Raw genomic sequence first — 28,000 nt, 5'->3', positions numbered from 1 at the left:
CCCGAGTGGCGTAGCGGTCTAAGGCGGTCTAAGGCGCAGCGGTCTTTCCATGTTACATTGCACTTTAGCGACTCCTTGTGGCGGGCCGGGCGCATGCAAGCTGACTTCAGTCACCAGCTGGACAGTGTTTCCTCCGACACTTTGGTGCGGCCTGCTTCCAGGTTAAGCGAGCAATGTGTCAAGGAGCAGTGCGGCTTGGCAGGGTCGTGGTTCGGAGGACGCATGGCTCTCAATCTTCGCCTCTCCCGAGTCTGTAGAGGAGTTGCAGCGATGGGACAAGACTGTAACAACCAATTGGATATCACAAAATTGGGGAGAAAAAGAGGTAGAAAAAAATTATAATAGAAAACTAAAGGTAGAAGAAAACAAGAGTAGTTATTCAGAGTTGATAAAAAACTGCTTGTCTGCGCCAACCCCTAGAACCCTATAGCTAGTGTCTTCATGTAATGGTTTATTTCTAGTATGGCCAGAGTGGAGTAGAGTAGGGAAAACCACAGTTCTGTAGCTGGTCTGTTTGTTCTGTGGACTCCACAGCTGCAGCAGTGCCTCCCCTCTCTCTCTCTTGTCTGGAAGCTGTTGAGCTGAGATTCAGATGTTCTCAACCCTTCTGGGACACATAAATGTAACAGTGAATAGCAGAGAGGGGTCTGCTCAAGAACACAAACACGGCTAGAACAGAACATTTAAGGATATAGGAGGAATGTAAAAAATCCCAATATGTAAAACATTTCCACTCAACATTCAATGGGCTTTTCATCCATATTTGACAACCATATGAATCCTCTGACAATTTTGGGCCAGGTGAAGTTCTGAAAAGGATACCGTTTTGTCTCTCTTGTGATAATGCATCAATGTTCTTTAACTTTCTCATGTAAAAAAAAGTGGGGAAAAGGCCAACACATTTTCTTTGTTTTTATTCCAAGCAGATGAGAAGCCAGCAAAAAGCCTCTAGGCCAGGTGTCTTTGACTTGGTAACTCTCCAGCAAGCTGCGGACCAAACAAAGGCTTATTGGGGAATCTCCGGGAAGCCTGTGTTGTTGGAATGGAATGCCCCTCTATTGTATAGGTCAGCACTGGACATTTAATCACTCACCATAGGATCTCTGAGTCTGTTTTTCACACTACTGCTCTGTGACAGGGTCTCACATCCTTCTTGTCCTGTCCTCACTTGCCTCAATATAATCTATTAGTGGAACACAGACATGACAATGGCCCGGCCATTGTTGCTGTCTTGACTTGGCCAAGATATTTCAAACTAATTGCTTCATTCTCTTTGTCACTAATCATCCTCATGTTTGTGCTCAGAGTCAGGAAAAGAGTCAGGCCAACTAGTGGGTACAGTTGCATGATCTGTTTGCACAGTAAAATAAGTGGTGTACATTTAACTCGGAAAGTATTAAATGTACACTATTTCCAGTGAACATATACATACCACTGAACTGGTATTAATATAACACTTTTAAAAGTGCTAAAGATTTAACTCTGTGGCAGTGTTTCCCATTCAATTCTTACAGTGTTCAAATTAACTTGATTGTGGTGTTTGCATAGCTCTACTGTAGAGTAATAGGCAACACCTACAGGGTAAAACATAACACTTGATTTAGAGTTAATTGAACAGTGGCTGATGCTGCTACACTTTCTCAGTGTAAACTGTCCTGGTGGCAATTTGAATAATTGTTCTACAGTCTTATGGCTTGGGAGTAGAAGCTGTTAAGGAGCCTTTTGGTCCTAGACTTGGCGCACCGGTACCACTTGTCGTGCTGTAGCAGAGAGAACAGTCTATGACTTTGGTGACTGGAGTCTTTGACCATTTTTTGGGACTTCCTCTGACACCGCCTGGTATAGATGTCCTGGATGGCAGGAAGATTGGCCACAGTGATGTACTGGGACGTATGCACTACCCTCTGTAGTGCCTTGTGGTCAGAGGCCAAGCAGCTGCCATACCAGGCGATGATGTAACCAGTCAGGATGCGCTCGATGGTGCAGCTGTATTACTTTTTGAGGATCTGAGGACTGACAAATCTTTTCAGCCTCCTGTCTTGGTGTTTTTGTTCCATGATAGTTTGTTGGTGATGTGGACACCAAGGAACTTGAGGCTTTCAATCTGCTCCACTACAGCCCTGTCGATGAGAATGGGGGCGTACTCTCTCCTCCTTTTCCTGTAGTCCACAATCATCTCCTTTGTCTTGATCACTTTGTGGGCGAGGTTGTTATCCTGGCACCACATTGCCAGGTCTCTGACCTCATCCCTATAGGCTGTCTCATCGTTGTCGGTGTTGTGTCGTCGGCAAACTTAATGATGGTGTTGGAGTCGTGCCTGGCCGTGCAGTTATGGGTGAACAGGGAGTACAGGAGGGTACTGAGCACGCAACCCTGAGGGGCCCTTGTGTTGAGGATCAGCATGGCAGATGTGTTGTTACCTACCCTTACCACCTGGGGATGGCCTGTCAGGAAGTCCAGGATCCAGTTGCAGAGGGAGATGTTTAGTCCCAGGGTCCTTAGCTTAGTGATGAGCTTTGAGGGCATTATGGTGTTGAAAACTGAGCTGTAGTCAATGAACAGCATTCTCACGTAGGTATTCCTTTTGTCCAGCTGGGAAAGGGCAGTGTGGAGTGCAATAGAGATTGCATCATCTGTGGATCTGTTGGGGTGGTATGCAAATTGGATTGGGTCTTGGGCTTCTGGGATAATGGTGTTGAAGTGAGCCATGACCAGCCTTTCAAAGCACTTCATGGCTACAGATGTGAGTGCTGCGGGTCTGTAGTCATTTAGACAGTGAGTGCTGGTGGTCTGCTTGAAACATGTTGGTATTACAGACTCGGTCAAGGACAGGTTGAAAATGTCAGTGAAGACAATTGCCAGTTGGACAGTGCATGCTCGGAGCACACGTCCTGGTTATCCATCTGCCTTGTGAATGATGACCTGTTTAAAGGTCTTATTCACATCTGTTATGGAGAGCGTGATCACACAGTCGTCCTGAATAGCTAACGCTCGCATGCTTTAGTGTTGCTTGCCTCGAAGCAAGTGTTGAAGTTGTTTAGCTTGTCTGGTAGGCTCGTGTCACCGGGTAGCTTGCGGCTGTTCTTCTCTTTGTAGTCCGTAATGGTTTGCAAGCCCTGCCACATCTGACGAGCGTCGGAGCCAGTGTAGTACGAATCAATCTTAGGCCTATATTGACGCTTTGCCTGTTTGATGGTTTGTCGGAGGGCAAGCGGGATTTCTTATAAGCGTCCAGGTTAGAGTCTCGCTCCTTGAAAGCGGCAGCTCTACCCTTTCGCTCAGTGCGGATGTTGCCTGTAATCCATGGCTTCTGGTTTGGGTATGTACATACGGTCACTGTGGGGACTATGTCATCGATTCATTTATTGATGAAGCCAGTGACTGATGTGGTGTACTCCTCAATGCCATCGGAATAATACCGGAACATATTCCAGTCTGTGCGAGCAAAACAGTCATGTAGTTTATCATCTGCGTCATCTGACCACTTCCTTATTGAGCGAGTCACTGCTACTTCCTGCTTTAGTTTCAGCTTGTAAGCAGGAATCAGGAGGCCTAAAACAAATGTAAGATATATACACAGCAAATGAAATATTTTACTAAAGTAAAGTTAGGTGAATAAATGATGGTTAATAAGTGATAAGCAGTAATGGGCAGTCACTACCATCATGGGACTTTTAATAATTGTTTTATTCTGTGTTGTTACAGCATTCAACCCACATAATGCATTTAATGTAAAAAAAAAAACTATCGAAAACAGTTATTATTTTTTAGTAATTGTATTTTGTATTTATTTTTGTTTAACCATTATTTATCTAGGCAAGTCAGTTAAGAAGAAATTCTTATTTACAGCCTATCAAAAGGAAAAAGGCCTCCTGCGGGGGCGGGGGCTGGGATTAAAATTGAAATAAATTAAGTAAAAATATAGGACAAAACACACATCACGACGTGATCAGAAAGAAACCGCCCGTATTATGTCATCTTAAAAGATGGCGGATAATAGTTGGTAATTCTATATATTACAGTGAACTTTAAGGGCATATAACTCAATTTCTGAGAGCATATAAATTTGAGGGCGTATAACTCAAGTTTTCCACTGACAAAATGGCGCGTAAACATATTTTGAGATATGTCACTATTAGATCATTAATCCAGTGTCATTAACATTGCCAACCATAAGATGTCCATTTTATGCCAGTTCCAAGATGGTCAAAATACTTGCTTACTCTATGTTACAGTGAACTTTGAGGGAACATAATTCAATTTTAAAACATTAAAAATGGATGGTAAACATTTTGTGACAGGTGTGCCACTCGTAGATCAATAATCTATTTTCATTAACATTGCAAAGCGTAACATGCCCATATTATGCCAGCTACAACATGGGAAAAATACTTGTTTTGTTCTATTACAGTGAACTTTTAGGGAACCTAATTCAATCTTAACACAGTAAAAACGGATGGTAAACATTTTGTCACGTGCCACTTGTCACATTCCTGACCTTATTTCCTTTATTTTGTCTTTGTTTAGTATGGTCAGCGTGTGAGTTGGGGTGGGCATTCTATGTTATGTGTTTCTATGTTGGGTTCAATGTATTAGCCTGATATGGTTCTCAATTAGGGGCAGGTGTTTTACGTTTCCTCTGATTGAGAACCATATTAAGGTAGGCTGTTCTCACTGTTTGTTTGTGGGTGATAGAGATATATAGAGGACTCATCTTAATATATGTGCCATTATAGCGTTTGTGACAGCATGGGCAGCGCCATTGAGGCTACAACCCATAGGAATCCGCACCCAGTTGACTACTTTAAAATGGCAGAAGCATGGAGGAAGCCCTTAATGGGGCTACCAATGCTTAAATGGCCTTTTGGCCTCCAGAGGCCTCTATCATTTCTATTGTCTGCACCACACAGACCAGACAAGTAGGCACGCAACGGATTATGGTCATTGTAACTAAATTAATTACCAGGCTTTGGGCGCTAAACTATGTTGAATATTGGCCTGTTGGAAACTACAACTCTCTACTACATTGCACAGTTCCAGCTTGATCTGATTTATCTCTAGAGAAACTGTGCATTGCGCTCACAAAAAAAAAAATGTATGAATTGGGATTCAAATAATTTCACTTAGTTGTTTAGCACTAGGCCTCTTATGCGATGCAATGGTCATCACACTGGATTAATGATCTACTAGTCGCACACATCTCAAAAAAAGTATACCAGACATTTTTACTGTGAATTTTTTGGACATAGGGGTCAATCTAAGTTTAAAATGTTGTGAGTGTGTGAGTGTGTGTGTCTACTGTATTTGTGTGTCAAGACTGTAAAGACATTTTTTTTTCACATTTGGTAAACAGCACCCTGGTAGGCTTCTGCAGCCTTTGCAGCCTCACTCTACCCATAATATCAAAGTCATTTTTGATAAGGCCAAAAATTTATGAAACGAATATTGAATAAATGTGTTTCAAACTGTTTGCTTGGAATGATTTGTACAGTACCTACTGTACATTTATATCTGACTGCGCATGAGAGCGCATCCGAATCAGTCAGAAAAGACGTGATACCGTAAAGTGTTGTGTACTCGCGCACACAAATTCAGGAGGAGGCTGAAGCGCGGATGGCTTGACTGCGTTTTGCAAGCTACCGGTAGACGTCTAGATTGAATCAAATTATTCCACACTTTTTATTTGTGTTTGTATGATTCCATTGCGCCACAGGCAGAAGGACCGCTTTCCCCCGAGTGCGTAAGTGAACCACATTTTTTGGTGATCTATTGAGTGGAGGCAAGTTAATTTTTGACCTAACTTCTGAGTTCTTGGATTACTTGGTGGGGGGCCAAGGGAACTGGCAATGGGAGCGTGCCTTTGCTGTGCCTCGTACATTTTTACAGCCTGGTGCCAAGGGACAACAACAACATGGGTAGCGGTAGTAGTTGTGGAAAGAAGGTTGCACCTGCGAGTGTCAACGAGATAAACGCATTCAAAAGAGATGACAACACAGTCCATGTTTCGAAAGAGGAAAGTCACTTGTTCAAACCATTGAAGATACCCAAATTGACGAACTTCAATCAGTCACGAAACATAGCGCAACAACTAGACTGCCACAGTGAAGGACACGACTCGGAATTTTCAGTAGAGGATTATGACGTTGATGTGGAACTGGACCGGGTTCTAGAGGAATATGACAATCGGGAATTGCGTTCCAAAAGGAAAACTTTTGCAAAGACGCTTTTAATCGGGTCAGACACGTATGGATTCTGTAATTCCAGACGGGTCCACAATGAAAGCGATTTCAATTCAACCCCTCACTTGCAGAGTTGTGAGTTGTCCGAAGGGACGGGGGCACATTGTCCATATAACGGTTCTGTAGAAGTCATCAACAAGGACAAGCATGTCTTTCACCACTTTTCCAAAGATACACACATTCAGTTCCCAAGCGCCACTCAGGAAAATGTAAGAATATTATTTTAGCTCATTCTCATTAGTGGTGATGGACGAGCATAATCAAATTGACAGCATTTGATTTATTATTTCCTGTTTTATAAAATGTTAAAACTACTTAACCAATGGCATTCGTAACTGATTACAATTTTTTATTGTAAAGTTTTCTGCAAACCATATACAGTGCTTTCAGAAAGTATTCACACCCCTTGACAAATGTTGTTGTGTTACAAAGTGGGATTAAAATGGATTCAATTGTCATTTTTTGTGTGAATGATCTACAGAAAATTCTCTGTACTGTCAAAGTGGAAGAAATGTTTTTATTTTTAATTAATAGAAAATATAATCGAATATAGTTTGATTAGATAAGTATTCAACCCCCTGAGTCAATACATGTTACAATCATATTTGGCAGCGATTACAGCTGTGAGTCCTTCTGGGTAAATCTCGAAGAACTTTGCACACCTGGATTGAACAATATTGACAAATCTTTCTTTAAAAAATATGTCAAGCTCTGTCAAATTGGTTGTTGATCATTGCTAGACAGACATGTTTTGTAATTACTTTGCCACTATGGCCTATTTATTGCCTTGCCTCCTTACTTCATTTGCACACACTGTATACAGATTTTCTATTGTGTTATTGACTGTAAGTTTTTTTATCCCATGTGTAACTCTGTGTTGTTGTTTTTGTTGCGCTGCTTTGCTTTATCTTGGCCAGGTCGCAGTTGTAAATGAGAACTTGTTCTCAACTGGTCTACCTGGTTAAATAAAGGTGAAATAAACAACAACAAAAATATATATATTTTTTTCAAGTATTGACATAGATTTCCGAGACGATTTAAGTCAAAACTGTAGCTAGGCCATTCAGGAACATTCAATGTCGTCTTGGTAAACAACTCCAGTGTATATTTGGCCTTGTGTTTTAGGTTATTGTCCTGCTGAACAGTGAATTTGTCTCCCAGTGTCTGTTGGAAAGCAGACTGAACCAGGTTTTCCTCTGATTATGCCTGTGCTTAGCTCTATTCCGTTTCTTTTTATCCTAGAAACTTCGTAGTTCTTGCCGATGACAAGCATACTCATAACATGATGCAGGCACCACAATTCTTGAAAATATGAAGAGTGGTACTCAGTGATGTGTTGGATTGGATTTGCCCCAAATATAACACTTTGTATTCAGGACAAAAAGTACATAACTTTGCCAAATGTTGTGCAGTATGACTTTAGTGCCTTATTGCAAACAGGATGCAACATTTGGATAATTTGTATTATGTACAGGCTTCCTTCTTTTCATTCTGTAATTTATGTTAGTATTGTGGATGAGCTACAATGTTGTTGATCCATCCTCAGTTATCTCCTATCACAGCCATTAAACTCTGTAACTGTTTTAAAATCGACATTGGCCTCATGGTGAAATCCCTGAGCGGTTTCCTTTCTCTTTAGGAATGGTGCCTGTATCTTTGCGGTGACTGGGTGTATGGATACACCATCCAAAGTGTAAAATTAATAACTGCATCATGCTGAAAGGGATATTCAAAGTCAGATTTCTTTTTTACCCATCTACCAAAAAGGTGTCCTTCTTTGCGAACCATAGGAAAACCTCCTTGATCTTTGTGGTTGAATCTGTGCTTGAAATTCACCAGTCGACGTAGGGACATTACATATGTGTGGGGTACAGAGATGAGGTAGTCATTTAAAAATCATGTTAAACACTATTAATGCACACAGAGTGAGTCAATACAACTTATTATGTGACTTGTTAAAGCTGAAATATGTAACTTTTTGGGCGACCCGACCAAATTCACATAGAAAGTGTGTTATGGATCTGTCATTCTCATTGAAAACAAGTTTATTAAGCGGTAGATCTGTTCTGTGTGTGCTATTTCTATTCTTCCCATTCTTAAGTTTAGTTTTTGCGTCTTTTACTTGCAGTTTTGTACACTAGCTGAAAAGACAATATTTTTGATTATTGAAAATATATTTCACAGCGGTTTAGATGGCACAATATTTCTCTACACTACACATAGCAACCAGGATATGGCAGAGCAATTTCTGCATATTGTACCTTTAAGCACATTTTTACTCCTGAACTTATCTAGCCTTGCTGTAACAAAAGGATTGAATACTTATAGACTCAAGACATTTCAGCTATTCATTTTTTATTCATTTGTAAACATTTCTAAAAACATAATTCCACTTCAACATTATGGGGTATTGTGTGTAGATCAGTGAAACAAAATCTAAATGTTATCCATTCTAATTTGAGGCTGTAACACAACAAAATGTGGAAAAAGTCAAGGGGTGTGAATACTTTCTGAAGGGACTGTATGGTGTTCTCTGACAACTCTATTGTCAAAACTCTCAACAGGACTTCTTGACAAAGGGGACTTGTGTGGAGTCAGTGCCTCGCTCAGAATCAGACTCGTGAGTAACTGCCGATCGGGCAAGATCAAATTCACCTTGAGCATAACAAAATACCAAACCTTTGGGCAGATCAGATTAGTTACATGTCAGCAAAACACTTGCAAACTGCTTTATTGTGGCTAATTTATTAAGATACTTTTAAACATGAGAATATGCTATAAAAAAAAAGATGATGATTAAATATTGAATTACACTTAGAAGTTATTGTGAAATAGGCCTAGGCTATATTGCCTCTATGGTGCACATTACACACTGACTGTATCCATTACGCATCACATCTATAAAACTATTGCTTTAATCTAGGCCCATTTCTGAAACTCTCTCTGCGAGTCAATTTCTTGTTATAACAATTTCTGACATATCTCTCTGTTCCTTCCCAGAGTCCCTGACGATAGCCACGGCCCCTCTCTTTCCATGCCCGTCATCCTATATGATGGATCAGAAGTGGACCTGATGGAGACCATAGAGAGAGAGTTTAGTTGACCCCACAGGAGAGACTGGTGGCAACCTGCTCACATTTCCTGCATTCACTTTTGGAGAAAGTGCTCACATTGCTCATTTTAAAGATGTACTATGTTGCTAAAATTCGAATAGTTCGCCTAATTTCAGTTTATGTGTCAAAACAAGCAAGTTTAGTGTAAGGAATCATTGCACCATCTAAATCGCTGTGAAATATATTTTCGATAACCAAAAATATAGTATTTTCAGCTGTTTGAAGCTGGTGTACAAAACCGCAAGGAAAAGACGCAAAAACTAAACTAAAGAACGGGAAGCATAGAATTGGAGCACATAGAACAGATCTACCACTCCTTAGACTTGCTTTCGATGACAATGACAGATCTATGACACAAATTTCTATGTGAATTTGGTCGGGTCGCCCCAAAATTTACATATTGCCGTTTTAAAGTCTAAAATGGCAGGATAACTTTTGAACCAAAGAGTTGTTTTTTTTTTGTTATGAATTGATGATAGGTGCTGTATCAGTCAGTTGAAAAACAATACTGCATTTGCAGCACCATGCAGGGCACCCACCACCCACCACCCACCACCAACTAATCTACTAAACTATGAATTATCTCCATGGTTATGTCTGTCAATGGCTAATAGACAGAACCATCAATTTCACAGTGGAATTCAACATCAAATCGGACCACAAAAATGCTGAAGAAACAATTCTTTCCACAGTCTTATAAATATTTGTCATTGAGCAATGTACTTGTGGTTTTGTATTCTTACTGTTGCATAACGGTAGAGTAAAACAGCTGAAGGACGCTGCACTCATTTCCACAAGGCTTATGGGCATGCTATACTAGGAGAAGGAAAGGCATATTTTTCTCTCCATGCCTACTTTTGAAAGGTATGTGCTAGGTTTGTGTATTTATGTTTCATTTCCTGACCACAGTTCCTGCGGTCTTTCCACCCTTCCTCAGAAGGAATGTACAGCAGCGGTGGTGATTTTAAAATTCAAATATTGACTGGCCAAACTCAATCAACAAAGCTCATATGCATCGAAACCAGTACACTACACTGGCAACACATTGAATGCACTTATAACCAATCCCAGAAATGAGCTTTGAGCCACATATACACAAACTTTATAACATTTGGGTTATGATCAGTGTATGGCTACTTCCCATATCTTTAGCTCTTTGCACAGAAGGCCGCTGTAGTCGACTACACTGTTATGGAGTAAACTAGCTAGTCATCGCTCTGCAATATAACAACACTTAGCATGTCTGCCTGCCTGTTACAAAATAACCCGGTTAAAATAATATGCAACATTTATAGCACTATTGCTTCGCTTCATCCTATTGCACAGTTACAGTTCGGATATGATATATTGTTGTGACAGGAAATAACAGATTTGCATGCAAATCTCTTGGATATTAGTGGCGCTCCGCCCCACCTGCCTCACGTGATGCATCGGCAGCAGGATTTTAGAGGAGCTCAATGTGGCCCCTTTTTTGGCAACTCCCTTTCCACTGAAAGAGAGAAATCCAGTCACAGATCTTCAGTTCTACTACCCCACTGTGGTGAGATACAGGAATTGCATCTGCACACATACCCATTTACACGCAATATATTGAATTGGAACACTGATATATGTGTTGAATTTCGCTATGTCCCTTCCAAAATGTGATATTTCCAAAGTGGATTAATTTCAGATTATGACATTCACTCCCTCAATGTTTGAGGGAATTAATGAGGTAGAGATTTGCAATGTAGTATTTCATAGTAAATGATGGCCAACAGGCTGTACTAAATTCTGTTTATTACATCTGTCCTCTTGTATTTCAATCTGCTTATATGTTCTAATAATGAAAATTAACATTTTACAGCACAGATTTACATAGTCCATAAATCCCAAGTAGGATGAACTCCCGAGTGGTGCAGCTGTCTAAGGCACTGCATCTCAGTGCTAAAAGCATCACTACAGACCCTGGTTTGATTCCAGGCTGTATCACAATCAGCTGTGATTGGGAGTCCCATAGGGCGGTGCACAATTGGCCCAGCATTGTTAGGGTTTGGCTGGGGTAGGCCGTCATTGTAAATAAGAATTTGATCTTTATTAACTGACTTGCCTAGTTAAATAAAAAAAGTAAAAACATTTCAATGATTTATTATACCTCTCACATGGAAAGCTTTGAATAAATAAATGAACTAGCTATGGCTATTATATTGTGTTGATGTCAATTTAATTTCTTAATATACATGCATGATTTATTAAGAATGCACCAGTATAGTCATTATAGTATTACGTTTGTAATTCTAGAGAGAGAGTCTTAGTTGACCCAGTTGAATGAATCTCAAAGAAACAAAAACTCCTAGATTTATAATTGTGTAATTGCCATGTCACGCTGTAAAGTGTTAGTACATACAAACATAAAGGGTGCATTCTTTTGCCTAGGTGTTGCTGATGCCTGCCAGATCTTAGAATACCTGGGTAGGTATTTAACGTATTAGCGAACCACATCATATGTTATAGCAATCTATTAGTTGATGACACAGTCGTTGACGTGGCACGCAACCATTGGTTGATGCATGCAACATCTGAGCAGGGGAACAGCCTACTCTGGCACATGTTAAGGGACCCAGTTCTATTCTGGCTCGGGGTTCGTTATGGAATGCATAGCATGGCATTGAGTTGGAACAGCGTTTGCAAAACCAATGAAATTACTTGGAAGGAGGAGAGGATAGTGAGATACCTGTCTCATATAAGAGTATATTAGATGGGGAAGTGTTACTTTCTATTTGGACTGGTTACAACCCTTACCCTCATCATCAGATATATTATAAGTCTAGAAATAAGGCACAGATAGTTGAGTATACAGTGCATTCGGAAAGTATTCAGATCCCTTGACTATTTCCACATTTTGTTACGTTACAGCCTTATTCCAAAATGTATTTTTATCAATCTGCACACAATACCACATAATGACAAAACGAAACCGATTTTTAGACGTTTTTGCAAATGTAAAAAAACACACAAAAAATACCTTATTTACATAAAGATATAGACCATTTAATATGAGACTCAAAATTGAGCTCAGGTGCATCCTGTTTCCATTGATCATCCTTGTTTCTGCAAATTAATTGGAGTACACCTGTGGTAAATTCAATTGATTGGACATAATTTAGAAAAGCACACACCTGTCTATATAAGGTCCCACAGTTGACAGTGCATGTCAGAGAAAAAACCAAGCCATGAGGTCGAAGGAATTGTCCATAGAGCTCCGAGACAGGATTGTGTCGAGGCAGATCTGTAGAAGGGTACCAAAACATTTCTGCACCATTGAACGTCTCTAAGAACACAGTGGCCTCCATCATTCTTAAATGGAAGAAGTTTGGAACCACCAAGACTCTTCCTAGAGCTGGCCGCCCAGCCAAACTGAACAATCGGGGAGAAGGGCCTTGGTCAGGGAGGTGACCAAGAACCCGATGGTCACTGACAGAGTTCCATAGTTCCTCTGTGAAGATGGGAGAACCTTCCAGAAGGACAACCATCTCTGCAGCACATCACCAATGAGGCCATTATGGTAGAGTGGCCAGACGGAAGCCACTCCTCAGTAAAAGGCACATGACAGCCCACTTGGAGTTTGCCAAAAAGCACCTAAAGGACTCTCAGACTATGAGAAACAAGATTCTCTGGTCTGATGAAACCAAGATTGAGCTCTTTGGCCTGAATGCCAAGCGTCACATCTGGAGGAAACCCGGCACCATCCCTATGGTGAAGCATGGTGCTGGTAGCATCATACCTTGAGGATGTTTTTCAGCTGCAGGGACTGGGAGACTAGTCAGGATCGAGGGAATGATGAACGGAGAAAAGTACATAACGATCCTTGATAAAAAACCTGCTCCAGAGTGCTCAGGTCCTCAGACTGGGGCGAAGGTTCACCTTCCAACAGGACAACGACCCTAAGCACACAGCCAAGACAACGCAGGTGTGGCTTTGGGACAAGTCTCCGAATGTGCTTGAGTGGCCCAGCCAGAGTCCGGACTTGAACCCGATTGAACATCTCTGGAGAGACCTGAAAATAGCTGTGCAGCGATGCTCCCAATCTAACCTGACAGCTTGAGAGGATCTGCAGAGAAGAATCGGAGGAACTTCCCAAATACAGGTGTGCCAAGCTTGTAGCTTCATACCCAAGAAGACTCGAGGCTGTAATCACTGCCAAAGGTGCTTCAACAAAGTACTAAGTAAAGAGTCTGAAGACTTATGTAACTGTGATATCTGTTTTTTATTTTAAATACATTTACAAACATTTCTACAAACCTGATTTTGCTTTGTCATTATGGGGTATTGTGTGTAGATTGAGGAGGGGGGAAAAACTATTTAATCCATTTTAGAATAAAGCTGTAATGTAACAAAATGTTGAAAAAGTCAAGGGGTCTGAATACTTTCCGAAAGCACTGCATATAAATACAAATAGCATTGAGTACATAACACACATTTGCAGTGCTTTTTAAAAGTCTGAAGGGATATTCTATGATTCCTCCATCTCTCCACTTCTTTCCGGTAATGGAGGTAAAGATTCCTCCTCTTCCTCGTCCTCTGGCGGAGGCACAGGGGGTGGGGTAGGGCACTTACTAAGCTTCCTGCTCACCCTGGCGTACATTGGATTCCACCCCCTGTCACTCAAACCATCCTCTACCTCCTCCACCAATGAGAGAGGGCTTGTCAGGTCAAGCTCTTCCCCCGGGTCTGTGCCTGTAGTTTTTATTGGCTCATTGTCAGGCAGTGTGGTTGCGCTCAATTTCTGGACCAGTTCAGCTATGGTCTCATAGTCTGGGCTTGCCAGGTCCGATGGCATTGTGACCATGGGTGAGTCATCGTTAGGCTGTGTGGTTGATTCGTGGACCAGGTCAGCTATGGTTTGATAGCCTGGGGTTGTCAGGTCCACTTCCACAGAGGGTTCATCAGGTGTGAGCTCCCCAAAGATCTCATAGGTGTGCTGGGGTCGGACCCCCAGGGAAGGCCCCTGGTCCTCACCCTCCACCTGACCCTCTTCTTCAAGCTGAGCGATAAAGTTGGAGCTGAATTCTGCAGCGGTCTCCAGGAGGTCAAGGTCGTTCACGATGGGGATATTGAGGGGGTCAGTGTCATTCACAATGGGGATATCGACAGGTTCAAGGCTGTTCACAATGGGGGCATCCACAGATGCAAGGCTGTCCATGTTGAGGGAATCCACGATGGGGGCATCCAGCACCAGGGTGTGGTGAACATTCATGATGGGGGTGTCCAGGGTGTCCCCTGAATAGACAGGTGGGGGTACGGACTCGAGGATGCTGTCATCTTCCACCATGGATATAGGGGCTGGTATAGAGTGGAGCTCGGGTGTGAAGTTCAGGACCCCCCTCAGGTCACCTACAAGGTGAGAAAATAAGAAAATAATAGAGGAGAGTCACTTAACCTGAAGCTTAGCCAAAGAGAGATTGAGCCCCATTAGTTTCTGCCTGTGGCTATGGAACCCTGACCTGTTCACCGGATGTGCTACCTTCTGCTGTTTTCGACTCTCTCTCTACCGCACCTGCTGTCTCTAACTCTGAATGATCGGCTATGAAAAGCCAACTGACATTTACTCCTGGGGTGCTGACCTGTTGCACCCTCTACAACCCCTGTGATTATTATTATTCGACCCTGCTGGTCATCTATGAACGTTTGAACATCTTGGCCATGTACTGTTATAATCTCCACCCGGCACACCCAGAAGAGGACTGGCCACCCCTCAGAGCCTGGTTCCTCTCTGGGTTTCTTCCTAGGTTCCTGCCTTTTTTCCTAACCACCGTGCTTCTACATCTGCATTGCTTGCTGTTTGGGGGTTTAGGCTAGGTTCCTGTTCAGCACTTTGTGACATCGGCTGATGTAAAAAGGGCTTTATAAATACATTTGATTGATTGGTTGATTGTTTGAGAAGTGCACATAGGTGATTTGAGGTAGCCTACCGATGTCGACGGTGGTGGGAGGGGAAGGAGATATAGTCGTCATGGCCACAGGGGTTCCGTTGGAAATCTGCAAGGCACCTAGAGAATCACCTGCAGGACATGAAAACAAACCTGTAATACTTACCCACTACTCACCAAACTTGTGTGAAAGACACATGGGAGAAATGCGTAGGGGGATACAGAGAGAGTGATGAAGGCAGTACCTTGCTGATCTGGCGCCACCCTGTGGCTCCTCCAGGGTTTGATCCTGATGCCATCCTGCTCAGCAGGAAGCTGCTCTGGGACACTGTCTTCAGGTATGGGACTGAAATCTAACCAGGGAGGAGATGAAAACAGAACACACACTGTAAGACAACCCTTCTAGCAGATCTAGAGGTAGCCTCGCTTACGGCTGAAACTATAAACACAGAGGTGTAACAGTTTGGTTTCCCACCTCTCTCGTTTTTTCTGATGTCACTGATCATGGGGTTCTCCCTGGCGGCCAGGGTGTTCTCCAACTTTACCTGTCAATCAAAAACACTCAGGTAATGACATCACAGTATACTGGGTTCACCATTTTGCTGTCATTGGTCTCAGGACAAAGTACTCTCAAAAGGATTCCATCCACTGCATCCCTCCCTCCCTTCTCTCTTCAACCCTTTGATCCCTTCTACAACTTCCTTGCTTCCTCCCTTCCTCCGTATCTCCCTACCTCCTCTCTTACTGACTTCTGTGTAACCCTGGTCAGGACATAGCTGTCGTCATTGTTGTTGCTTGTTTTGTCTCTCACCACTCTCATCAGCTGTGACTGGGTTCTCTCCACCCCCCCACCACCGTCCTGGAGCTCAAAGGATTGCCTGTGGAACACAGCACAAACTAGAGAATCCGAACAAGTACAACCGATATCTACTGATGCTTACAGAATTTCAAAGAATTTGGTACACTCCCCAATATTCAACAATGCATGAAAAAGTATTTACTTTTAGAATCAAGTGCACAAACAATAAATGTGGTTCACCATTAACTAATGCATATCAGCAACAGTATCTATAAACAGTATATAAAGTGATTATTTGCTGATAACAGACCTGTATTTAAAGGTGTGTTCATGATATATTAGTCTGTGTTTGAACTTTTGCACTCGCACTTTGGCGCTATCAAATCACTATTTGAAGGTGTTGGATTCTGGCTTGAAATATACTTATTCATGTTACCATACCAGAACCTATTGATTACTTTACACATATAAGAAATGTACATGTCAAAACAAATCACATTTTATTGGTCACATACACGTGATTAGCAGATGTTACGGTGGGAATAGCGAAATATTTGCGCTTCTTGCTCTGACAGTGCTGTAATATCTAACAAGTAATATCTAACAAATTACACAACATATACCCAATACACACAAATTAATTAATTAAGACTATATACATATATGGACGAGCGATGTCAGAGCAGAATGGACTAAGATACAGTAGAATAGTATAGAATACAGTATATACATATGAGATGAGCAATGCAAGATATGTAAACATTATTAAGTGACTAAGATACCATAGAAGTATAGAAAACAGTATATACATATGAGATGAGTAACGCCAGATATGTAAACATTATTAAAGTGACTACTGTTCTATTCCTTAAAGTGGCCAGTGATTTCTAGTCTATGCCTATAGGCAGCAGCCTCTAATGTGCTAGTTATGGCTGTTTAACAGTCTGATGGCCTTGATATAGAAGCTATTTTTCAGTCTCTCGGTCCCAGCTTTGATGCACCTGTATTGACCTCGCCTTCTGGATGATATCGGGGTGAACAGGCAGTGGCTCGGGTGGTTGATGTCCTTGATTATCTTTTTGGCCTTCCTGTGACATCGGGTGGTGTAGGTGTCCTGGAGGGCAGGTAGTTTGTCCCTGGTAATGCGTTGGGCAGAACGCACCAACCTCTGGAGAGCCTTGCGGTTGCGGGTGGTGCAGTTGCCATACCAGGTGGTGATACAGCCCGACAGGATGCTTTCAATTGTGCATCTGTAAAAGTTTGTGAGGGTTTTAGGTGACAAGCCAAATTTCTTTAGCCTCCTGAGGTTGAATAGGCTCTGTTGCGCCTTCACCACACTGTCTGTGTGGGTGGTCCATTCCAGTTTGTCAGTGATGTGTACGCCAAGGAACTTGAAGCTTTCCACCTTTTCCACTGCGGTCCCGTCGATGTAGATAAGAGAGTGCACCCTCTGCTGTTTCCTGAAGTCCACGATCATCTCCTTTGTTTTGTTGATGTTGAGTGAGAGGTTGTTTTCCAGGCACCACAGAGCCCTCACCTCCTCCCTGTAGGCTGTCTTGTCATCGTTGGTAATCAAGCCCACTACTGTTGTGTCGTCTGCAAACTTGATGATTGAGTTGGAGGCGTGCTCGGCCACACAGTCATGGGTGAACAGGGAGTACAGGAGGGGGCTGAGTACGCACCCTTGTGGGGCCCCAGTGTTGAGGATCAGCAGAGTGGAGGTGATGTTTCCTGCCTTCACCACCTGGGGGCGGCCCGTCAGGAAGTCCAGGACCAGGTTGCACAGGGTGGGGTTCAGACCCAGGGCCTCAAGCTTAATGATGAGCTTGGAGGGCACTATGTTGTTGAATGCTGAGCTATAGTCAATAAACAGCATTTTTACATAGATATTCCTCTTTTCCTGATGGGATAGGGCAGTGTGCAGAGTGATGGCGATTGCATCGTCTGTGGATCAATTGGGGCGGTAAGCAAACTAAAGTGGGTCTAGGGTAGCAGGTAAGGGAGAGGTGATATGATCCTTGTCTAGTCTCTGAAAGCACTTCATGATGACAGAGGTGAGTGCTATGGGCGATAGTCATTAAGTTCAGTTACCGTTACCCTCTTGGGTACAGGAACAATGGTGGCCATCTTGAAGCATGTGGGGACAGCAGACTGGGATAGGGAAAAGATTGAATATGCCCGTAAACACACCAGCCAGCTGGTCTGCACATGCTCTGAGAACGCGGCTAGGAATGCCGTCTGGGCCGGTAGTCTTGTGAGGGTTAAAACGTTTAAATGTTTTACTCACGTCGGCCACAGAGAAGGAGAGGCCACAGTCCTTGGTAGCGGGCCACGTTGGTGGCATTGTGTTATCCTCAAAGCTTCCAAAGAATTTGTTTAGCCTGTCGGGAAGCAAGACGTCGGTCTCTGGTTAGGGTAGGTTTTAGTAGTCACAGTGGGTACTACATCTCCTATACACTTCCTTATAAACTCAGTCACCGTATCCGTGTATGCGTCTAGATTATTTTCGCAAGCTACCCAGAACATATCCCAGTCCACGTGATCAAAACAATCCTGAAGCGTGGATTCCGATTGGTCAGACCAGCGTTGAATAGTTCTTAGCACGGGTACTTCCTGTTTGAGTTCCTGCCTATAGTAAGGGAGGAGCAAGATGGAGTCGTGGTCAGATTTGCCGAAAGGAGGGCGGGGGAGGGCCTTGTAAGCATTCCGGAAGTTTGAATAGCTATGGTCCAGAGTCTTAGCAGGGCAAGTAGTACAGTCGATATGTTGATAGAACTTCGGCAGCCTAGTCCTCAAATTGCTTTGTTAAAATTCCCAGCTACAATAAATGCAGCCTCAGGATATGTGGTTTCCAGTTTGCATAAAGTCCAGTGAAGTTATTTGACGGCTGTCATGGTATCGGCTTGAGGAGGGATGTAAACGTCCGTGGTAATGACGGAGGAGCATTATCTTGGGAGATAATATGGTCGGCATTTGATTGTGAGGTATTCATGGTTGGGTGCACGAAATGACTTGAGATCCTGTATGTTCCTATAATTACACCATGAGTCGTTAATCATGAAACACACCCCTCCGCCCATCTGCTTCCCAGAGAGATATTTATTCCTGTCTGCGTAATGTACTGAGAATCCTGTTGGCTTTACCGTCTCCGACAGAGTATCCCGAGAGAGCCATGTTTCCGTGAAACAAAGTATGTTACAGGCCCCGATGTCTCTCTGGAAAGAAATCCTTGCATTAGCGAGTAATATACTCGGAAGCGGTGGGTGGTGTGCGCGCCTCCTAAATCAAACCAGCAGGCTGCCTTGAGTGCCTCTCCTCCGCAGGCGATGTTTTCGGATCGGCCTCTAGAATAAGTTCAATTGCTCTGGGGAGAGTGAACAAAGGATCTGCTCCAGGGAAGTCGTATTCCTGGTCGTAATGCTGCTAGTTCTAATGAGTTACCGCCGCTCAAATATCCAATAGTTCTTCCCAGCTGTATGTAATGCCTCAAAACATTTCCAGAGCTAATAATGTAAAAATAAAAAGTACATCAACAACAAAATACTGCAAAGTTTCCTAAGAGCTAGTTGAGATGCTGTCATCTCCGTCGGCGCCATCACGTTTGTATATGTTGGGGTCATTGAAGGGTGAATAGGAACTTTGTGTATGGTAAGTAAGTTACTGAGTGAGACAAAGTTAATATTCTGTTCAACCATGTTATTGCTGAATATTAATATTTCTAAGGAAGGAGGCAAAGAGCAACAGTCTAGTCTCAGTTCCAACAGGAAGGCCTGTTGCGGCGGAACCAGGACAATGAGGGATCTGGAACTCAACTCGAGATAAGGTCAACAGTTTTTTATTATGTTTCTTATTTGTATTTTTACTCCTTTTTCTCCCCAATTTCGTGATATCCAATTGGTAGTTACAGTCTTGTCCAGTGCTTAATTTGAGCCGGATCCTGCCGGAACAGGGCACCTCTCAGATTTGACTTTGTTTGTTCCGGCACCTATTGCCCAGATCTGGTAGCTCTCATGGCATGATTTATTAATTATGTCACTGTTCACACTATAGACATTCTAATAAAAGCGATCAGTATTAAATCAAGTTGCCCCCTCGTTATTTCTCCCACCCCCCAGAAAGACCATCATGTAGAAGCGCGGTGATCCTTCTTTGTAATCATCCTATCATGCCACACTGATTCCAGACCTGCTCTATTATATGTACATAGAGGTTATGGGGAGGGCCAGTGGGGTAAGTACCTGATCTTGACACAGGTCTTGGTAGTTGCCTAGTCTAGTCATGTTCCTACTGAATTTGAGTCGTGGGAAAGCCAAATACATTTTTTATAAGAAAAGGCAATCGAGTTTGACATTTTTCAAGTCCAAAAATCCAGAGAAAATGGTGAATCGAACCCAGAAAAAGCCACATAATCACATAGCCTAGTCTAGTCATCTACCTACTGAATTTGAATGGTGGGAAAGTCAAATAAAACATTTATAAGAAAAGGCAATTGAGTTTGACATTTTTCAAGTAAAAAAATCCAGAGAAAAATGGTGAATCGAACCCAGAATGAGCCGGAGAACTGTCAGTGCTGGAGGAGAGGAGTGAGGGGCAAACTTTTCCTGATGGCAATGCCTTAGCTAGCAGTTATGCTAATCCTGCCAGTTCAGCATCATCACTGGCACCTCCACTAGCTAGTAGGCCTACTAGCGAGTCAGACTCAGCAGGAGAGGGAGACGGGGAGCTGGGGGGGACAGTGTATCAAACACCGATGAAGTGCTCGGAGAAGGTGCAGTTTTCAGTTCAAGAACAAGCAAACGTATAACCCCTGGCTTGTCATGCAGAAGTCAAAGGTGGGCTGGACAACATGCAAAAAGGTTGGGATCGTCGGTATAGAAATGACTGGAGGACTTAAACTAGCAAAAGAGAACCCTCAGAATTTTTTAAAATAATAAATAAATATGCACTATAGCCAGAGTCAGAACAGTCTTAGAAGAAGGCTAAACGTCACAGGCCCGCTCATGGCTTTGAGCAAGAAGTTGACTCTCAGGAGTTAAATGGACTTGACATGGGGAAAGTCATTGTGGGAAGTTTTGAAAACTAAGGTAGGATTTTTTTTAGTTCCTTTGCCTTCACAGCACAGAACAAGTTTGTAATCTGAATATGTGTTTCATATTACCAGATTGGCAGGAGGCCTAGAGTTGAAGTTGGAAATGTACATACATTTAGGTTGGAGTCATTAAAACTAGTTTTTCAATCACTCCACAAATGTATTGTTAACAAACTATAGTTAGTTCCTTTGCCTTCACAGCACAGAACAAGTTTGTAATCTGAATATGTGCTTCATATTACCAGATTTGCAGGAGGCCTAGAGTTGAAGTTGGAAATGTACATACATTTAGGTTGGAGTCATTAAAACTAGTTTTTCAACCACTCCACAAATGTATTGTTAACAAACTATAGTTTTGGCAAGTCGGTTAGGACATCTACTTTGTGCATTACACAAGTAATTTTTCCAACAATTGTTGACAGACAGATTATTTCACTTATAATTCACTTTATCACAATTCCAGTGGGTCAGAAGTTTACATACACTAAGTTGACTTTGCCTTTAAAACTTCTTGAGGGCAGGGGGCAGCATTTTCACTTTCGGGAAAAATAGCATGCCAAAATTCAACTGCTTGCTACTCATCCCCAGAATATAAGATATGCATATTATTAGTAGATTTGGATAGAAAACACTCTGAGGTTTCTAAAACTGTTTGAATCATGTCTGTGTGAATAACAGAACTTATGTAGCAGGCAAAACCCTGAGGACAAACCATTCAGAATTTGTATTATTTTGATGTCACTGTCTTTTCAATGAGGTTTTTTAGAGACACCAGATTTCTAATGGACTTGCTTGCAGTTCCTACCGCTTCCACTGGATGTCACCAGTCCTTGGAAATCGGTTGAGGTTATTCCTTTGTGTAGTGAAGAAGTAGGGCTATCGTAAATGAGGGTCACATGAAGTAAATATTTTGAGAGAGTCACGTTACGAAAAAGTTGCGTCAGTATGTTTTCTTTTTGTATTGAACACAGATCATCCCGTCTTCAAATTGATCGATTATTAACGTTTAAAAATACCTAACGTTGTATTTCCAAAGTAGTTTGAAATGTTTTGGTAAAGTTTACATGTAACTTTTGATATATTTTGTAGTGACTTGGCGAAAGTTGGAAGCTGTGTTTTTCTGGATGAAACGGTCCAAATAAATTGACATTTTGGATATATATCGACGGAATTAATCGAACAAAAGGACCATTTGTGATGTTTATGGGACATATTGGAGTGCTAACAAAAGAATTTCGTCAAAGGTAAGGCACGATTTATATTTTAGTTCTGCGTTTTGTGTCGTGCTTGTAGTGATGAAATATGCTTCTCTCTTTGTTTACTTTTGTGCTATCATCAGATAATAGCATCTTATGCTTTCGCCGAAAAGCTTTTTTGAAATCTGACATGTTGGCTGGATTCACAACGAGTGTAGCTTTAATTTGGTATCTTACATGTGTGATTTAATGAAAGTTTGATTTTTATATCATGTTATTTGAATATGGCGCACTGTATTTTCCCTGGCTATTGGCCGCCCTGCCCCAGAGAAATTAAACAGCTTGGAAAATTCCAGAAAATGATGTCATGGCTTTAGAAGCTTCTGATAGGTTAATTGACATCATTTGAGTCAATTGGAGGTGTACCTGTGGATGTATTTCAAGGCCTACCTTCAACCTCAGTGCTTCTTTGCTTGACATCATGGGAAAATCAAAAGAAATCAGCCAAGACCTCAGAAGAAAATTGTTGACTTCCACAAGTCTGGTTCATCCTTGGGAGCAATTTCCAAATGCCTGAAGGTACCACGTTTATCTGTACAAACAATAGTACGCAAGTATAAACACCATGGGACCATGCAGCCATCATACCGCTCAGGAAGGAGACGCGTTCTGTCTCCTAGAGATGAACGTACTTTGGTGCGAAAAGTGCAAATCAATCCCAGAACAACAGCAAAAGACCTTGTGAAGATGCTGGAGGAAACAGGTACAAATTTATCTATATCCACAGTAAAACGAGTCCTATATCGACATAACCTGAAAGGCCGCTCAACAAGGAAGAAGCCACTGCTCCAAAACCGCCATAAAAAATCCAGACTACGGTTTGCAAATGCACATGGGGACAAAAATCTTACTTTTTGGAGAATTGTCCTCTGGTCTGAGGAATCAAAAATAAAACAGTTTGGCCATAATGATCATCGTTATGTTTGGAGGAAAAAGGGGGAGGCTTGCAAGCCAAAGAACACCATCCCAACCGTGAAGCATGGGGGTGGCAGCATCATGTTGTGGGGGTGCTTTGCTGCAGGAGGGACTGGTGCACTTCACAAAATAGATGGCATCATGAGGCAGGAAAATTATGTGGATATATTGAAGCAACATCTCAAGACATCAGTCAGGAAGTCACAAATTGGTCTTCCAAATGGACAATGACCCCAAGCATACTTCCAAAGTTGTGGCAAAATGGCTTACGGACAACGAAGTCAAGGTATTGGAGTGGTCATCACAAAGCCCTGACCTCAATCCTATAGAAAATTTGTGGGCAGAACTGAAAAAGCGTGTGCACACAAGGAGGCCTACAAACCTGACTCTGTCAGGAGGAATGGGCCAAAATTCACCCAACTTCTTGTGGGAAGCTTGTGGAAGGCTACCCAAAACATTTGACCCAAGATAAACAATTTAAAGGCAATGCTACCAAATACTAATTGAGTGTATGTAAACTTCTGACCCACTGGGAATGTGATGAAAGAAATAAAAGCTGAAATAAATCATTCTCTCTACTATTATTCTGACATTTCACATTCTTAAAATAAAGTGGGGATCCCAACTGACCTAAAACAGGGAATTTTTACAAGGATTAAATGTCAGGAATTGTGAAAAACTGAGTTTAAATGTATTTGGCTAAGGTGTACGCAAACTTTCGACTTCAACTGTATATATTCTCATATTTTTGTTCTGCTGTAGCCTACATTGATTTATTTTACTTGAACTCGGACTCGGGAGAGACGAAGGTCAAGAGCCATGCGTCCTCCAAAACACTACCCTGCCAAGCCACACTGCTCACTTAACCCGGAAGCCAGCCACCAATATGTAGGAGGAAACACCATCCAGCTGCCACAAGGAGTCGCTAGAGCATAATGGGACATGGAAATCCAGGCCGGCTAAACCCTCCCCTAACCCGGACGACGCTGGGCCAATTGTGCGCTCCTCATGGGTCTCCCGGTCACAGCCGGCTGTGACACAGCCTGGGATTGAACCCAGGGCTGTAGTGACGCCTTATGCCGCTGCGCCACTCGGGAAGCCTTTAAGGTCAACAGTTGAAGAGAGAAGACACTGCTGGGAGGGGGCCATAGGGTGCCACCTCAAAGACCATCTGATCAAAGTCCTATCTCATACACAATTCCACGCCCAAGAGGGTCCTAGACTTAGGCAGGGCCAGGACAATACCAGTAAGAGGCACGGACCGAGTTTCTGCCAAACAACAGAAAAGGAGTGTTTATCTTGGACATACAAGGAGGGGACTCCTAGTCGTAAGTACTGTATATGCTTGTGTGACTTGTGTCTGTAGATGAAGCACCCAGTGGGTGAATAAACTTGGTTTAAGCTTTTTCTAGTCATCCGTTGCTCGGAAAAGAAAGATAAACAGAGTGAAGTATCTGAGTGATTCACCGGTGGGGCCGGCCTATACATTATGTACATTATTTGAAGTGTGTCGTTTCGTAATGTAGAGAGAGGGGAAGAGAGAGTCCTATGCCTCATACCACAGGAATTCCCGAAGCCACCAAACCTGAACGTTCTGTCTGACTGGAATGTGTGTGTGTGTGTGTGTGTGCGCATGCGTGCATTTGAGACAATCATAAACCAAAATATGTATCTACAAGACAAAAGACAATACGACATTCAAAGACAATGTCTCAGGTGTAGAGTATCATGACATTGATCAAGCATACATTGATAATGATCCATAAGTACACTCAAATCAAAATCAAATCAAACTTTATTTGTCACATGCGCCGAATACAGCAAGTGTAGACTTTACATGAAATGCTTACTTACAAGCCCTTAACCAACAGTGCAGTTCAAGAAGGAGAAAATATTTACCAAGTAGACTAAAATAAAAAGTAATAATAAAAAGTAACACAATAAGAATAACAATAACGAGGCTATATACATGTGGCACCGGTACCAAGTCAGTGTGCGGGGGTACAGGGTAGTTAAGGTAATCTGTACATGCAGGTAGGGGCAAAGTGAGTAACAATGCATACCTATGCATAGGTAACAAACAAACAGCGAGTAGCAGCAGTGTACAAAAGGGAGGGGAGTCAATGTAAATTGTCCGTTGACGATTTTATGAATTGTTCAGCAGTCTTATGGCTTGGGGGTAGAAGCTGTTGAGGAGCCTTTTGGTCCTAGACTTGGCGCTCAAGTATCCGCTTGCCGTTCGGTACCAGAAAAAAAGGTCTATAACTTTGGTGACTGGAGTCTCTGACAATTTTATGGGCTTTCCTCTGACACCACCTATTATATAGGTCCTGAATGGCAAGAAGCTTGGCCCCAGTGATGTACTGGGCCGTTCGCACTACCCTCTCCAGCGCCTTACGGTCAGATGCCGAGCAGTTGCCATACCAGGCGGTGATGCAACCGGTCAGGATGCTCTCGATGGTGCAGCTGTAGAACCTTTTGAGGATCTGGGGACCCATTTCTAATCTTTTCAGTCTCCTGAGGGGGAAAAGGTTTTGTCGTGACCTCTTCATGACTGTCTTGGTGTGTTTGAACCATGATAGTTTTTTGGTGATGTGGACACCAAGGAACTTGAAACTCTCGACCCGCTCCACTACAGACCCGACGATGTTAATGGGAGCCTGTTCGGCCCGCCTTTTCCTGTAGTCCACGATCAGCTCCTTTGTCTTGCTCACACTGAGGGAGAGGTTGTTGTCCTGGCACCACACTGCCAGGTCTCTGACCTCCTCCCTAGAGGCCGTCTCATCGTTGTCGGTGATCAGGCCTACCACTGTTGTGTTGTCAGCAAACTTAATGATGGTGTTGGAATCGTGTTTGGCCACGCAGTCGTGGGTGAACAGGGAATACAGGAGGGGACTAAGTACACACCCCTGAGGTGCCCCGTGTTAAGGATCAGCATGGCAGACGTGTTGTTGCCTACTCTTTCCACCTGGGGGCGGCCCGTCATGAAGTCCAGTTGCATAGGGAGGTATTTAGTCCCAAAGTCCTTAGCTTAGTGATGAGCTTCGTTGGTACTATGGTGTTGAACGCTGAGCTGTAGTCAATGAACAGCATTCTCACATACGTGTTCCTTTTGTCCAGGTGAAAAAGGGAAGTGTGGAGTGTGATTGAGATTGCGTCATCTGTGGATCTGTTGGGGGCTGTATGCGAATTGGAGTGGGTCTAGGGTGTCCGGGAGGATGCTGTTGATGTGAGCCATGATCAGCCTTTCAAAGCACTTCATGGCTACCGACGTGAGTGCCACGGGGTGGTAATAATTTAGGCAGGTTACCTTTGCTTCCTTGGGCACAGGGACTATGGTGGTCTGCTTGAAACATGTAGGTATTACAGACTCGGTCAGGAAGAGGTTGAAAATGGCAGTGAAGACACTTGACAATTGGTCCGCGCATGCTTTAAGTACACGTCCTGGTAATCCGTCTGGCCCAGCGGCTTTGTGAATGTTGATCTGTTTAAAGGTTTTGTTCACATTGGCTACCGAGAGCGTCACACAGTCATCCAGAACAGCTAGTGCTCTCGTGTATGATTCAGTGTTGCTTGCCCCGAAGCCAGCATAAAAGGCATTTAACTCGTCTGGTAGGCTCGCGTCACTGGGCAGCTCGCGTCTGGGTTTCCCTTTGTAGTCCGTAATAGTTTTCAAGCCCTGCCACATCCGAAGAGCGTCAGAGCAGGTGTAGTAGGATTCAATCTTAATCCTGTATTGACGCTTTGCTTGTTTGATGGTTTGTCTGAGGGCATAGGGGGATTTCTTATAAGCGTCCGGATTAGTCTCACGCTTTTTGAAAGCGCCAGCTCTAGCCTTTAGCTCGATGCGGATGTTGCTTGTAATCTATGGCCACTGTTAGTATTCCTACATATACAACAGGTACATTACTTTTCTAGTCATGGTTTAAATGTAAAACCACTCTCTCCTTAGCCCCAGTTGATGGGACAAAGCCTTCTAGAATCTCAGAAAGAGTTGGAATTTTAACCTGAGGCCGTGGTGTACTGTATGGAGGGATGAACTAGTTGTAGCCTGGAGCACTGAGCTCCATGCACATTTCATTCATACATTTACCTACACCTCATTCCTGTAAGCATATATAGGGTCTTGTACAGTACAGGAAAAAAATCCTGCTGCTATAGGAATTGTAAATTATTAAATGGATTATAATTCATTTACATGTTTGTAGGGAAAAACAAGTCTGGAATTTCAAAGTGAAAATTACAAACTTCAGAAGCCTTTTTTAAGCTCAAATACACTACACGTTTTACATTTCATGCATTGCAGTAAAGTTATCCTGCTACAGGGTGATCAAATTAAGATTCCACATCTGTAGGCGTAAAATACTTTCTATAATGGAACAAAATAAGAATGTTATCAAATGAATCTATCACTGACCTTCCACAGATAGTGCAGAGGGCGAGGAGGATGATGGAGAGGAGGAGGAAGAGCAGAGAGAAAACAACGACCTCTGGAGAGAATGATTTCGACACTGACACTGCCCATGACCCCATGACCTCTCCCACCGGCGCCATGGCAACTGCTGCTGTAAGGGGAAACAGTGAGTGAGAGAGGTGGAGAGAAAGAGAGAGAGTTTGTGGGTGCATACATACTTTCGAGTGTGCTTTGGTGAAATAAAAGTGTTGGCTCATCTACTGAAA

General features: G+C 42.8%; 2 protein-coding genes and 1 long non-coding RNA gene across 4 annotated transcripts; 2 read left to right on the top strand and 1 right to left on the bottom strand.

Annotated features, from left to right (window-relative positions):
• Positions 1–5,603: 5,603 nt before the first annotated feature.
• On the top strand, positions 5,604–11,536 carry LOC139553391 (uncharacterized). Its single transcript, XM_071365670.1, has 3 exons — positions 5,604–6,448; positions 8,804–8,859; positions 9,240–11,536. The coding sequence occupies exons 1-3, from the start codon at positions 5,912–5,914 to the stop codon at positions 9,340–9,342; spliced, it is 696 nt and encodes a 231-aa protein (XP_071221771.1). The 5' UTR covers positions 5,604–5,911; the 3' UTR covers positions 9,343–11,536.
• LOC139553390 (uncharacterized) lies at positions 11,115–27,874 on the bottom strand. 2 transcript variants are annotated; one of them, XM_071365668.1, is made up of 6 exons: positions 27,738–27,874; positions 15,995–16,139; positions 15,737–15,806; positions 15,507–15,614; positions 15,304–15,393; positions 11,115–14,725 (listed from the first exon to the last, which is right to left on the bottom strand). In XM_071365668.1, exons 1-6 carry the CDS (start codon positions 27,872–27,874, stop codon positions 13,845–13,847), a joined length of 1,431 nt encoding a protein of 476 aa, XP_071221769.1. In that variant the 3' UTR covers positions 11,115–13,844. The 2 variants fall into 2 exon arrangements, with proteins under 2 accessions (XP_071221769.1, XP_071221770.1); XM_071365669.1 differs by having other exon boundaries at positions 16,073–16,139.
• On the top strand, positions 23,600–28,000 carry LOC139553392 (uncharacterized). Its single transcript, XR_011670646.1, has 2 exons — positions 23,600–24,648; positions 27,747–28,000. It is a non-coding gene; the product is annotated as an uncharacterized lncRNA (long non-coding RNA).

This window comes from Salvelinus alpinus, chromosome 25, assembly GCF_045679555.1.
Source record: "Salvelinus alpinus chromosome 25, SLU_Salpinus.1, whole genome shotgun sequence".
Lineage (NCBI taxonomy): Eukaryota > Metazoa > Chordata > Actinopteri > Salmoniformes > Salmonidae > Salvelinus > Salvelinus alpinus.
Note: the sequence above shows the minus strand (reverse complement) of the source record. Positions and strands in the feature narration are given on the sequence as shown.